The sequence below is a fragment of the Corvus moneduloides genome, chromosome 29, assembly GCF_009650955.1.
Source record: "Corvus moneduloides isolate bCorMon1 chromosome 29, bCorMon1.pri, whole genome shotgun sequence".
NCBI lineage: Eukaryota > Metazoa > Chordata > Aves > Passeriformes > Corvidae > Corvus > Corvus moneduloides.
Genome location: NC_045504.1, coordinates 2665169 through 2678200, shown reverse-complemented (window position 1 = coordinate 2678200; position 13032 = coordinate 2665169). Strand labels below are relative to the sequence as shown.

The window sequence follows — 13032 nt, the reverse complement described above, 5'->3', positions numbered from 1 at the left end:
TGTGGGGCGGGGGGCGAGGGGGGAACTGGGGGGAACTGGGGGGGTAATGGGGGGCTTGTGGGGCGGGGGGCGAGGGGGGAACTGGGGGGAACTGGGGGGATTGTGGGGCTGGGGGCTCGGGGAGAGGGGGGGATTATGGGATGCACGAGGCGCGATGGGGCAGGGGCTTTATGGGGCTCGGGGGTTACGGGGCGGGGCGGGCTGTGGGGCGCGATCGGGGCCCCCCACCCTTTTCACAGCCTCCTGAGCGCAATCCCCGCGCCCGCGCCGAGCTCTGACCCCGGGGGCTCCTGGCGACCCCATTGTTGTGGGGTCCCTGTGTCCCCCCCGCCCCCGCAGCTGCCCCGAGGCTCCCGTCCCGCTCCGGGGATGATTTATGGGGTCGGGAGCTCCTTCCCGGCCAGATGGGGCTGCGGCAGCTGGGAAGGGGCGCTCGGTCCCACCTGGGCCTTTATGGGGCCGCCCCCTCCCCCTCCGAGCCCCGCGGGGGCTGCCAGGAGGGGGACGTGGCCCTAAAGGGGTTTGGGGGTCCTAAAGGGGTTTGGGGGCCCCTAAAGGGGTTTGGGGGCCCCTAAAGGGGTTTGGGGGCTGCCAAGTGAGGGATGATGAACCCTAAAGGGCTTTGGGGCCCCTAAAGGGGTTTGGGGGCCCTAAAGGGGTTTGGGGGCTGCCAAGAGAGGGATGATGAACCCTAAAGGGGTTTGGGGGCCCTAAAGGGGTTTGGGGGCCCCTAAAGGGGTTTGGGGGGTGCCAAGAGAGGGATGATGAACCCTAAAGGGGTTTGGGGGCCCCTAAAGGGGTTTGGGGGTCCTAAAGGGGTTTGGGGGCTGCCAAGTGAGGGATGACGAACCCTAAAGGGCTTTGGGGGCCCTAAAGGGGTTTGGGGGTCCTAAAGGGGTTTGGGGGGTGCCAAGAGAGGGATGATGAACCCTAAAGGGGTTTGGGGGCCCTAAAGGGGTTTGGGGGTCCTAAAGGGGTTTGGGGGCCCTAAAAGAGTTTGGGGGGTCCTAAAGGGGTTTGGGGGCCCCTAAAGGGGTTTGGGGGCTGCCAAGTGAGGGATGATGAACCCTAAAGGGCTTTGGGGGCCCTAAAGGGGTTTGGGGGTCCTAAAGGGGTTTGGGGGGTGCCAAGAGAGGGATGATGAACCCTAAAGGGGTTTGGGGGCCCTAAAGGGGTTTGGGGGCCCTAAAGGGGTTTGGGGGCTGCCAAGAGAGGGATGACGAACCCTAAAGGGGTTTGGGGGCCCTAAAGGGGTTTGGGGGCCCCTAAAGGGGTTTGGGGGCCCTAAAGGGGTTTGGGGGCCCCTAAAGGAGTTTGGGGGCCCTAAAGGGGTTTGGGGGCTGCCAAGAGAGGGATGACGAACCCTAAAGGGGTTTGGGGGCCCTAAAGGGGTTTGGGGGCCCCTAAAGGGGTTTGGGGGCCCTAAAGGGGTTTGGGGGCCCCTAAAGGGGTTTGGGGGCCCCTAAAGGAGTTTGGGGGCCCTAAAGGGGTTTGGGGGCTGCCAAGAGAGGGACGACGAACCCTAAAGGGGTTTGGGGGCCCTAAAGGGGTTTGGGGGCCCCTAAAGGGGTTTGGGGGCCCTAAAGGGGTTTGGGGGCCCCTAAAGGGGTTTGGGGGCCCCTAAAGGAGTTTGGGGGCCCTAAAGGGGTTTGGGGGCTGCCAAGAGAGGGATGACGAACCCTAAAGAGGTTTGGGGGCCCTAAAGGGGTTTGGGGGCTGCCAAGAGAGGGATGATGAACCCTAAAGAGGTTTGGGGGCTGCCAGGATGGGCACAGAGGACCCTAAAGACAGCGAGGGATTGGGGTCCCCAAATTTGGGGTGGGGAGGGTGACAGGAGGGGGCAGGGCTGGCGGGGTGCGGGGTTGGGGACAGGGAGGGGACACGGGGACACCCCCGGGGGACAGGGCTCGGTTTGGGGTCCCAAACTGCTCCTTTTGGGATCGGGGATGGGGTCAGCATCCCAAAAATGGGGGGTTCTACCCCTCATTCCCAGTTTGGGGTCCCAAACTGCTCCTTTTGGGGGGAGGAATGGGGTCAGCATCCCAAAAATGGGGGGTTCTACCCCTCATTCCCAGTTTGGGGTCCCAAACTGCTCCTTTTGGGACACGGAAAAGGGACCAAGATCCGTCCCCCACAAATCATCCCCTGGAGAGGGACGCGGGAATTCCTCTGGGAAGAGGCGGCCGAGCAGTTCCATGATTTCTATCCCAAATCCAGGAGGATCCCGTGGGATTTATCCCAAACCCAGGAGGATCCCGTGGGATTTATCCCAAACCCAGGAGGATCCTGTGGGGTTTATCCCAAACCCAGGAGGATCCTGTGGGGTTTATCCCAAACCCAGGAGGATCCCGTGGGGTTTATCCCAAACCCAGGAGGATCTTGTGGGGTTTATCCCAAATCCAGGAGGATCCCGTGGGGTTTATCCCAAACCCAGGAGGATCCTGTGGGATTTATCCCAAACCCAGGAGGATCCTGTGGGGTTTATCCCAAACCCAGGAGTGATCCCGTGGGGTTTATCCCAAACCCAGGAGGATCCTGTGGGGTTTATCCCAAATCCAGGAGTGATCCCGTGGGGTTTATCCCAAATCCAGGAGGATCCTGTGGGGTTTATCCCAAACCCAGGAGTGATCCCGTGGGGTTTATCCCAAACCCAGGAGGATCCTGTGGGATTTATCCCAAACCCAGGAGGATCCTGTGGGGTTTATCCCAAACCCAGGAGGATCCTGTGGGGTTTATCCCAAATCCAGGAGCGATCCCGTGGGGTTTATCCCAAACCCAGGAGGATCCTGTGGGATTTATCCCAAATCCAGGAGTGATCCCTTGGGGTTTATCCCAAACCCGGGAGGATCCTGTGGGGTTTATCCCAAATCCAGGAGTGATCCCGTGGGGTTTATCCCAAATCCAGGAGGATCCCGTGGGGTTTATCCCAAACCCAGGAGGATCCTGTGGGATTTATCCCAAATCCAGGAGGATCCTGTGGGGTTTATCCCAAACCCAGGAGGATCCTGTGGGGTTTATCCCAAACCCAGGAGTGATCTCGTGGGGTTTATCCCAAACCCGGGAGGATCCCGTGGGGTTTATCCCAAACCCAGGAGTGATCTCGTGGGGTTTATCCCAAACCCGGGAGGATCCTGTGGGGTTTATCCCAAATCCAGGAGTGATCCCGTGGGGTTTATCCCAAATCCAGGAGGATCCTGTGGGGTTTATCCCAAACCCAGGAGTGATCCCGTGGGGTTTATCCCAAATCCAGGAGGATCCTGTGGGGTTTATCCCAAACCCAGGAGTGATCCCGTGGGTTTTATCCCAAACCCAGGAGGATCCCGTGCGTTTTATCCCAAATCCAGGACCCTTTTCCTGGCAGATTTTCCCCAAGGAAAAACCCCAGTGGGACATCCCCGATCCTACACAGCGGGAATGGGGTTTTCCATAGGGACAGAGAGGCGGGAAAGGAAGGGGAAAAAATCGGGAATAGGGGAAAAAAATGGGAATTGTGCCGAAAAAACCTTGGAGAAGCCGAGCACAAAGGCTGGGAATTCCCAATCTGCCGGAGCCGGAATCTCAATGAGGCCGGAGAGTTCCCATTGTCAGGGGGACAATGGGGAGCAGATGTCGGGGACGGGGCTGGGGATGGGGCTGGGCCCTAAAGGGGTTTGGGATCAGCCGGGATGGGCCCTAAAGGGGTTTGGGAATAGGGAAAAGCGACCCTAAAGGGGTTTGGGATCTGCCAGGATGGGGACAATCGATCCCGAAAAGGTTTGGGAATGGGGATGGGGCCCTAAAGGGGTTTGGGAAGGGGGATAACAGCCCCAAAGGGGTTTGGGAATGAGGAAAAGAGACCCTAAAGGGGTTTGGGAATGGGGATGGGGCCCTAAAGGGGTTTGGGAATGGGGAAAGAAACCCTAAAGGGGTTTGGGAAGGGGGAAAAGCAACCCTAAAGGGGTTTGGGATCTACAGGGATGGGGACAATCGATCCCAAGGAGATTTGGGAATGGGGAAAGCAACCCTAAAGGGATTTGGGAAGGGGGAAAACAGCCCCAAAGGGGTTTAGGAAGGGGGGAAAGTGACCCTAAAGGGGTTTGGGAATGGGGATGGGGCCCCAAAGGGGTTTGGGAAGGGGGAAAACAGCCTCAGAGGGGTTTGGGAATGAGGAAAAGAGACCCTAAAGGGGTTTGGGAATGGGGACGGAGCCCTAAAGGGGTTTGGGAATGGGGAAAGAAACCCTAAAGGGGTTTGGGAAGGGGGAAAAGCGACCCTAAAGGGGTTTGGGATCTACAGGGATGGGGACAATCGATCCCAAGGAGATTTGGGAATGGGGAAAGCAACCCTAAAGGGATTTGGGAAGGGGGAAAACAGCCCCGAAGGGGTTTAGGAAGGGGGGAAAGTGATCCTAAAGGGATTTGGGAATGGGGATGGGGCCCCAAAGGGGTTTGGGAATGGGGGAAAGTGACCCTAAAGGGATTTGGGAATGGGGATGGGGCCCCAAAGGGGTTTGGGAATGGGGGAAAGTGACCCTAAAGGGATTTGGGAATCCTGGAACACCAGGAGAGCGCATCCCGGTCCCCGAGCCATTCCCATTTCCTGAAAAGGCTGGAAAATAAAACAAAACCCCCCAAAAATCCAGGAATTCGAGGGCTGGAAGTTTAATTCATTCCCTCTTTCCCAGTTTTCCTGGGATTTATAAATCGGGAATTCTCGGGGGGAATCCAGGGGGGTTTTTATTCCCCGTTGGGTTTTTTTCCGTTTTCAGGTTGAGTTTTCCTCCTTTTCCTTTTCCCCCCAAAAGTGCACAACGACACGGCCGATAAATTAATAATAATTAATAATTAATAATAAATAACAATAAATAATAATAATAGCAATCATAATCCCATTTCTCAATAAATTAATTAATTCCATAAATATCCTCGCGGCTGGGGGGGGAGGGAGGGGAGGGGAAGGGTCTGGGGGGGAAAACGGGGGAGGCGGCTCCAGGAATCGGGAATTGCTGCTCCAGTTCCTCTGGGAATTCCTGCTCCAGTTCCTCTGGAATTCCTGCTCCAGTTCCTCTGGAATTGCTGCTCCATCCCTCTGGGAATTTGGGCTCCATCCCTCCGGGAACTGCTGTCCCAGCCCGCCAGGATTTGCTGCTCCATCCCTCTGGAATTCTCTGCTCCATCCCTCCGGGAATTGCTGCTCCATCACTCTGGAATTTGCCGCTCCAGTTCCTCTGGAATTTTCTGCACCAACCTTTTGGGATTTGCTGCTGCAACCTTTTGGGATTTGCTCTTGTCACCCTCTGGGAATTGCGGCTCCATCCCTCCGGGAATTGCGGCTCCGTCCCTCTGGAATTGCGGCTCCGTCCCCCTGGGAATTGCGGCTCCATCCCTCTGGGAATTGCGGCTCCATCCCTCTGGAATTGCGGCTCCGTCCCCCTGGGAATTGCGGCTCCGTCCCTCTGGAATTGCGGCTCCATCCCTCCGGGAATTGCGGCTCCATCCCTCTGGAATTGCGGCTCCGTCCCCCTGGGAATTGCGGCTCCGTCCCTCTGGAATTGCGGCTCCGTCCCTCTGGGAATTGCGGCTCCATCCCTCTGGAATTGCGGCTCCGTCCCCCTGGGAATTGCGGCTCCGTCCCTCTGGAATTGCGGCTCCGTCCCTCTGGAATTGCGGCTCCATCCCCCTGGAATTGCGGAGGTGCAGCTTGGGCGTGGCTCAGGTTGGGAATGGACAGACGGACACGAGCCGGGGCGGCTCCGACATCCGGGGCGTGGTCCAGATGGACAGACGGACAGATGGACACATGGACAGACAGATGGACACAGGGATGGACAGACGGACACAGGGATGGACACATGGATGGACAGATGGACACAGGGGTGGACAGATGGACACCTCACACGTCCAGCACGTGGTTCAGGTAGGAGGTGTAGCAGATGGCCATGGACAGACGGACACAGGGATGGACACAGGGATGGACACGGGGATGGACACGGGGATGGACACACGGACAGCTCAGACGTCCAGCACGTGGTTCAGGTAGGAGATGTAGCAGATGACCATGGACAGACGGACACGGGGATGGACACGGGGATGGACAGATGGACACAGGGGTGGACAGATGGACACACGGACAGCTCAGACGTCCAGCACGTGGTTCAGGTAGGAGATGTAGCAGATGGCCATGGACAGATGGACACAGGGATGGACACAGGGATGGACAGACGGACACAGGGATGGACACGGGGATGGACAGACAGACACCTCAGACGTCCAGCACGTGGTTCAGGTAGGAGATGTAGCAGATGGCCATGGACAGATGGACACAGGGATGGACAGATGGACACCTCACACGTCCAGCACGTGGTTCAGGTAGGAGATGTAGCAGATGGCCATGGACAGACGGACACGGGGATGGACAGATGGACACACGGACAGCTCAGACGTCCAGCACGTGGTTCAGGTAGGAGATGTAGCAGATGGCCATGGACAGACGGACACAGGGATGGACACAGGGATGGACAGACGGACACGGGGATGGACACGGGGATGGACAGACAGACACCTCAGACGTCCAGCACGTGGTTCAGGTAGGAGATGTAGCAGATGGCCAGGCGCAGGATCTCGATCTTGGACAGTTTCTTGTCCGGGGGCAGCGTGGGCAGCAGCCGCCGCAGCTCGGCGAAGGCCACGTTGAAGGCCTCGACGCGGATGCGCTCCCGCGTGGCGTGCGCCGTCCGGTACTTGGCCGTGGCGCGGCGCCGCCGCCGCCGCTCCTCGCGGCTCAGCGGCTCCTTCCGCGCCGGCTCCTCGGCAGCGCGGGGCAACCCCGGCGCCCCGGAGCTGGCCCCGAACGCGGGCTCGGGCTCGGGGCGCGCCAAGGGCACGGAGAGCTCGGCCTGGTCCGAGTTCAGCATCATCGTCAGGCGGAAAGGGGATCCCGGGGGTCTGGGGAGAGCTTGGAACTGATCCCGGGGATCTGGGGAGAGCTTGGAACTGATCCCGGGGGGCTGGGGAGAGCTTGGAACTGATCCCGGGGGGCTGGGGAGAGCTCGGAACTGATCCTGGGGGGCTGGGGAGAGCTTGGAACTGATCCCGGGGGGCTGGGGAGAGCTCGGAACTGATCCCGGGGGGCTGGGGAGAGCTTGGAACTGATCCCGGGGGTCTGGGGAGAGCTCGGAACTGATCCCGGGGATCTGGGGAGAGCTCGGAACTGATCCCGGGGGATCTGGGGAGAGCTTGGAACTGATCCCGGGGATCTGGGAAGAGCTTGGAACTGATCCCGGGGGGCTGGGGAGAGCTCGGAACTGATCCCGGGGATCTGGGGAGAGCTCGGAACTGATCCCGGGGGGCTGGGGAGAGCTCGGAACTGATCCCGGGGGATCTGGGGAGAGCTTGGAACTGATCCCGGGGATCTGGGGAGAGCTTGGAACTGATCCCGGGGGGCTGGGGAGAGCTCGGAACTGATCCCGGGGATCTGGGGAGAGCTCGGAACTGATCCCGGGGGGCTGGGGAGAGCTTGGAACTGATCCCGGGGATCTGGGGAGAGCTTGGAACTGATCCCGGGGGGCTGGGGAGAGCTCGGAACTGATCCCGGGGATCTGGGGAGAGCTTGGAACTGATCCCGGGGGTCTGGGGAGAGCTCGGAACTGATCCTGGGGGTCTGGGGAGAGCTTGGAACTGATCCCGGGGATCTGGGGAGAGCTTGGAACTGATCCCGGGGATCTGGGGAGAGCTCGGAACTGATCCCGGGGATCTGGGGAGAGGTCCGAGTGGTTTGGGGACACCTCCGAGCTGATCCCAGCGATTCGGGAATACCTCTGGGAAAGCCGATCCCGGGAATTTGGGGACACCTCCAAGGTGATCCCAAGGATTCGGGGACACCTCTGGGAAAGCCGATCCCGGGAATTTGGGGACACCTCCAAGGTGATCCCAAGGATTCGGGGACACCTCTGGGAAAGCCGATCCCGGGGATTCGGGGACACCTCAGCGTCCTCGGGGTCGGGGTGAGCGTCCCTGGCTCCCAGCAAGGCCCGTGGGGATTCTCCTCCTCCTCCTCCTCCTCCTCACATTCCAGGCGGGAATTGCGGCATTTTCCTGGGAGATCGATTCCCAGGGGATGGATTTAGGATGGCGGCGAGAGGCATAAAAGTGAAACCAAGGAGGTTTTTTCCGTGGTTTTGGGGTTTTTCCAAGGTCAGGACGTGGCTCCGGAGCCCTCAGAGGTTGGATCCCGCTGGGTCTGGAAAAGAAGGATCGGGAATTTCAGCTCTGGATGGAAAAGGAGACGTCAGGACACAGAAAAATTAAATAAATCAAGGAGTTTTTAGTAAATAAAGGAGTTTTTTCTGTGGTTTTGGGGCTTTTCTGGGGTCAGGAGGCCTCGGGGGTCGGATCCTGATGGGTCTAGAAAAGAAGGATCGGGAATTTCGGCTCCGGGTGGGAAAGGAGCCGGCAGGAGGCGTGAAATGAAAATAAAAATAAAAATAAAAATAAAAATTAAAATAAAAACTAAAATAATAAAAAATTAGAATGGAAAAAGGAAAGGAAAGGAAAGGAAAGGAAAGGAAAGGAAAGGAAAGGAAAGGAAAGGAAAGGAAAGGAAAGGAAAGGAAAGGAAAGGAAAGGAAAGGAAAGGAAAGGAAAGGAAAGGAAAGGAAAGGAAAGGAAAGGAAAGGAAAGGAAAGGAAAGGAAAGGATGAAATAAAATAATAAAATAAATAAAGCAAAACAATAAAATAAAAAAATAAAAACAAAGTAAAATAAAGTGGGATAAAAAATAAAATAAAACAAAAATAAAATAAAAAAATTAAAATAAAAATGAATATAAATATAAATATAAATAAAATAAAGTAAAAAATTAAAATAAATTTAAATTAATTTTTTTAAAAATCCCCAAACAAGCCCAAGGGTTTCCCACGGCTTTTCCCTGCCGGATCCCGGCTCCTCCGGGCTCGGGGCGCGGGGGTTCCCGCGGAGGGCGGCGGAGGAGCCGCGGAGGAGCCGCGGAGGGCGGCGGAGGAGCCGCGGAGGAGCCGCGGAGGGCGGCAGAGGAGCGGCGGAGGAGCCGCGGAGGGCGGCGGAGGGCGGCGGAGGAGCCGCAGGTGGCGGCCGGGCCGGGGGTCGCGCAGGAGCCGCGGAGGAGCCGCGGAGGAGCCGCGGAGGAGCCGCAGGGGGCGGCCGGGCCGGGGGTCGCGCAGGAGCCGCGGAGGGCGGCGGAGGAGCCGCGGAGGAGCCGCGGAGGGCGGCGGAGGGCGGCGGAGGGCGGCGGAGGAGCCGCAGGTGGCGGCCGGGCCGGGGGTCGCGCAGGAGCCGCGGAGGGCGGCGGAGGAGCCGCGGAGGAGCCGCGGAGGGCGGCGGAGGGCGGCGGAGGAGCGGCGGAGGAGCCGCGGAGGAGCCGCAGGGGGCGGCCGGGCCGGGGGTCGCGCAGGAGCCGCGGAGGGCGGCGGAGGGCGGCGGAGGAGCCGCGGAGGGCGGCGGAGGGCGGCGGAGGGCGGCGGAGGGCGGCGGAGGAGCCGCAGGGGGCGGCCGGGCCGGGGGTCGCGGAGGAGCCGCGGAGGAGCCGCGGAGGGCGGCGGAGGAGCCGCAGGTGGCGGCCGGGCCGGGGGTCGCGCAGGAGCCGCGGAGGGCGGCGGAGGAGCCGCGGAGGAGCCGCGGAGGGCGGCGGAGGAGCGGCGGAGGAGCCGCGGAGGAGCCGCGGAGGGCGGCGGAGGAGCCGCGGAGGAGCCGCGGAGGGCGGCGGAGGGGCGGCGGAGGAGCCGCGGAGGAGCCGCGGAGGAGCCGCAGGGGGCGGCCGGGCCGGGGGTCGCGCAGGAGCCGCGGAGGAGCCGCGCGGGCCCCGTCTGGCAGCGCTGGCGGCGCTCCCGGCTGATGGAGCGGCCGCAGCTGCGCCCGCGGCGTCCGCGGGGAGCCCCGAGCGCCGCCCCGCCTCCTCCTCATCCTCAGCTTTATCCTCATCTTCATCCTCATCTTTATCCTCGTCCTCGTCCTCATCTTTATCTTCGTCCTCATCCTCCTCATCCTTATCTTTATCCTTGTCCTCATCCTCCTCATCCTCATCTTTATCCTCATCTTCATCCTCATCTTTATCCTCGTCCTCGTCCTCATCTTTATCTTCGTCCTCATCCTCCTCATCCTCATCTTTATCTTCGTCCTCATCCTCCTCATCCTCATCTTTATCCTTGTCCTCATCCTCCTCATCCTCATCTTTATCCTCGTCTTCATCCTCCTCATCTTCATCCTCATCTTCATCCTTATCTTTATCCTCGTCCTCATCCACCTCCTCCTCATCTTCATCTTTATCCTCGTCTTCATCCTCCTCATCCTCATCTTTATCCTCATCCTCCTCATCCTCATCTTTATCCTCGTCCTCATCTTTAGCCTCATCTTCATCCTCATCTTTATCTTCATCTTCATCTTTATCATCATCTTCATCTTCACCCTCATCTTTATCCTCCTCATCTTCATCTTTATCCTCATCCTCATCCTCATCTTTATCCTCATCTTTATCATCGTCGCCTTCATCCTCATCTTTATCTCCATCTTCATCCCCATCCTCATCTTCTTTCTCATCATCCTCATCCTCACCCTCGTCCTCATCTTTATCCTCATCCTCCTCTTCATCTTTATCCTCCTCCTCCTCCTCTTCCTCCCTCCCCGCTGCCTTTCCCTGGAAATCTGGGAATGCGCGGTCCAGCCCCGGCCGCACCCAGGGAAAAACGGGGGAAAATTTGGGAATGGGAGACGCGGCCGGGAACGATCTGGGAAGGAAACGGATCCCAAAGGCCCCAGAGGGGCGGGGGAGGAACGATCCCAATCCCGCTCCAAGGGCCGGGAATGACGGCAATTCGCAGCCCCCCAAAAAATTCGGGAAGAGCCGCCTGGCAGCTCCCAAAATTCCTGCGAGCGGGGAGGATTTTTCCCGCTGGCTCTCCCAAGGAAAATTCCCGGGACTTCGGGTTCTCTCCGAGGGACGGGAATTGGGGAATTTGGCCCCTCGAGAGGGAATTTCGGCGGGATCCCACGCCTGGATGGGCGGCAGGAGGCTCATCCAGAGGCTCGGGATGGTGGGAAAGTGAAGTTTCCTTCCCGGCTCCGCACAAACTCCCGGGCCGGGTTATTCCAGCGCTCCCAGAGCTTTTCCTTGGCCTGGAATTCCTGCTCCCAGCCGCTCTTGTCCCGTTCCCCTCCCCACCCCATTCCCGTATCCAGCCGCTCCAAGGATTCCTGCTCAGCCTCCGCTCGTCCCAGCAAAACCCCGGGAATTCTTCCCACCTCCTCCCTCAGCCTTTTCCTCCCATTCCCGACTCGTGGAGAGACGAAATTCCCGATAATTTCCCCGCTAGTTTTCCTTGGAAACTCAAAAGGGCTCCAAGACCCCAATTCCAGGCGGGTTCCTCGCCTTTTCCCTGCTCCCAAACCTCCCGGCGCCGCTTCCGAAGGGATTTGGGAGCCGAGCCTGGCAGTGGGATCGAGTCTTTTCCCGGGAATCTGGGGCCGAATTCCCGCCCCGGATCCCGGTTTTTGATCCCGCTCCCATTCCCGAGCCCCTGGAAAATCCTTACCCCAAATCCCGCGACCATTCCCAGGCTCCAGGGTTTCTCCTGCAGCAGGACGGGGCTCAGGAAATCCCAGGATCTGGAATCCGCTCGGCTCATCTATCCATGGAGGAAGGACGGAAAAAACTTTCCCTGGAAGCTCCGGAGGTCCCGCTCTGGATTCGGGACGGGAATCCGGGAACAATCCCGGAATTCCCGGGGCAGCAGCGCCGCTCCGGAGCCTCCGAGGAGGAATCCGCCGCCCCCAAAATTCCCAATTTATCCACCCCGGGCCCGACCCCGGGAGCCTCATTGGCCTCTCTTTTCCTCATAAATATGGAAAACCGGGAATTCGGGATTCCATTGGCTGCGCGGGAGCCCCCGGGAGGGGCGCGCTGGATGAGGGTCGGGAAAAGGCGGCAGCTGCTCCCGGTGCTCTCTACCAGCGGGAATTCGGGCCGGGAAAAGGGGAAAGGGAGCCTGGAGCGGGATTCCCGGCTCTGGGAGATGGGAAAAGGGAGCCTGGAGCGGCATTCCCGGCTCTGGGAGATGGGAAAAGGGAGCCTGGAGCGGCATTCCCGGTGGATCCCGAGAGTCTGGAGACCCCCCCCGGGGGTCCGGTTGGGGTCGCTGAGCCCAGAGTGGGTTCCCGGGAATAAAAACTTGGGAAAACGGGAAAAGGGAGCTTGGAGCTCCATTCCCCCGTCCCCGTCCCTGTCCCTGTCTCCTCCTGTCCCCGTCCCCGTCGCCGTCGCTGTCGCCGTCGCTGTCGCCAGCCCCGGGCTCCAGCGCGGTCGCAGCTGCTCCCGGAGCGGTCCCGGAGCCGCGGGCGGCGACATTCGGGGCTCAGGTGGCGACAGGAGCGGGCTCGGCATCGCCAGCGCCGTCATCGCCATGGCAGCGAGCGGGGCCAGCGGGGCCAGAGCGGGGCCAGCGGGGCCAGAGCGGGGCCAGCGGGGCCAGAGGGGACAGAGGGACAGAGAGGGGACAGAGAGGGGAGAGAGGGACAGAGGGACAGAGGGACAGAGAGGGGAGAGAGGGACAGAGGGACAGAGGGACAGAGGGACAGAGAGGGGAGAGAGGGACAGAGGGACAGAGGGACAGAGAGGGGACAGAGAGGGACAGAGGGACAGAGGGACAGAGAGGGGACAGAGAGGGGACAGAGGGACAGAGGGACAGAGAGGGGAGAGAGGGGAGAAAGAGGGACAGAGAGGGGACAGAGGGGACAGAGTGGGGACAGAGAGGGGACAGACGGACAGAGAGGGGACAGACGGACAGAGGGACAGACGGACAGAGGGGACAGACGGACAGAGGGACAGACGGACAGAGAGGGGACAGAGAGAGGACAGAGGGACAGAGAGGGGAGAGAGGGGAGAAAGAGGGACGGAGAGGGGACAGAGGGGACAGAGAGGGGAGAGAGGGGACAGAGAGGGGACAGAGAGGGGACAGAGAGGGGAGAGAGGGACAGAGGGACAGAGGGACAGAGAGGGGACAGACGGACAGAGGGACAGACGGACAGA

At 60.0% G+C, this 13032-nt stretch overlaps 2 protein-coding genes across 2 annotated transcripts; both read right to left on the bottom strand.

Moving 5' to 3' along the window:
- Positions 1-5841: 5841 nt before the first annotated feature.
- On the bottom strand, positions 5842-7052 carry NHLH1 (nescient helix-loop-helix 1). Its single transcript, XM_032093707.1, has 2 exons — positions 5946-7052; positions 5842-5870 (listed from the first exon to the last, which is right to left on the bottom strand). Exon 1 carries the CDS (start codon positions 6893-6895, stop codon positions 6542-6544), a length of 354 nt encoding a protein of 117 aa, XP_031949598.1. The 5' UTR covers positions 6896-7052; the 3' UTR covers positions 5842-5870; positions 5946-6541.
- Positions 7053-8034: 982 nt separating this feature from the next.
- LOC116436528 lies at positions 8035-12451 on the bottom strand. The gene is made up of 2 exons (XM_032093706.1): positions 11540-12451; positions 8035-8217 (listed from the first exon to the last, which is right to left on the bottom strand). Exon 1 carries the CDS (start codon positions 12406-12408, stop codon positions 11629-11631), a length of 780 nt encoding a protein of 259 aa, XP_031949597.1. The 5' UTR covers positions 12409-12451; the 3' UTR covers positions 8035-8217; positions 11540-11628.
- Positions 12452-13032: the final 581 nt, after the last annotated feature.

Excerpts from the sequence above, each read along its gene's own strand:
- LOC116436528 (XM_032093706.1), bottom strand. The coding sequence starts at position 12,408 with ATGGCGATGACGGCGCTGGCGATGCCGAGCCCGCTCCTGTCGCCACCT.
- NHLH1 (XM_032093707.1), bottom strand. The coding sequence starts at position 6,895 with ATGATGCTGAACTCGGACCAGGCCGAGCTCTCCGTGCCCTTGGCGCGC.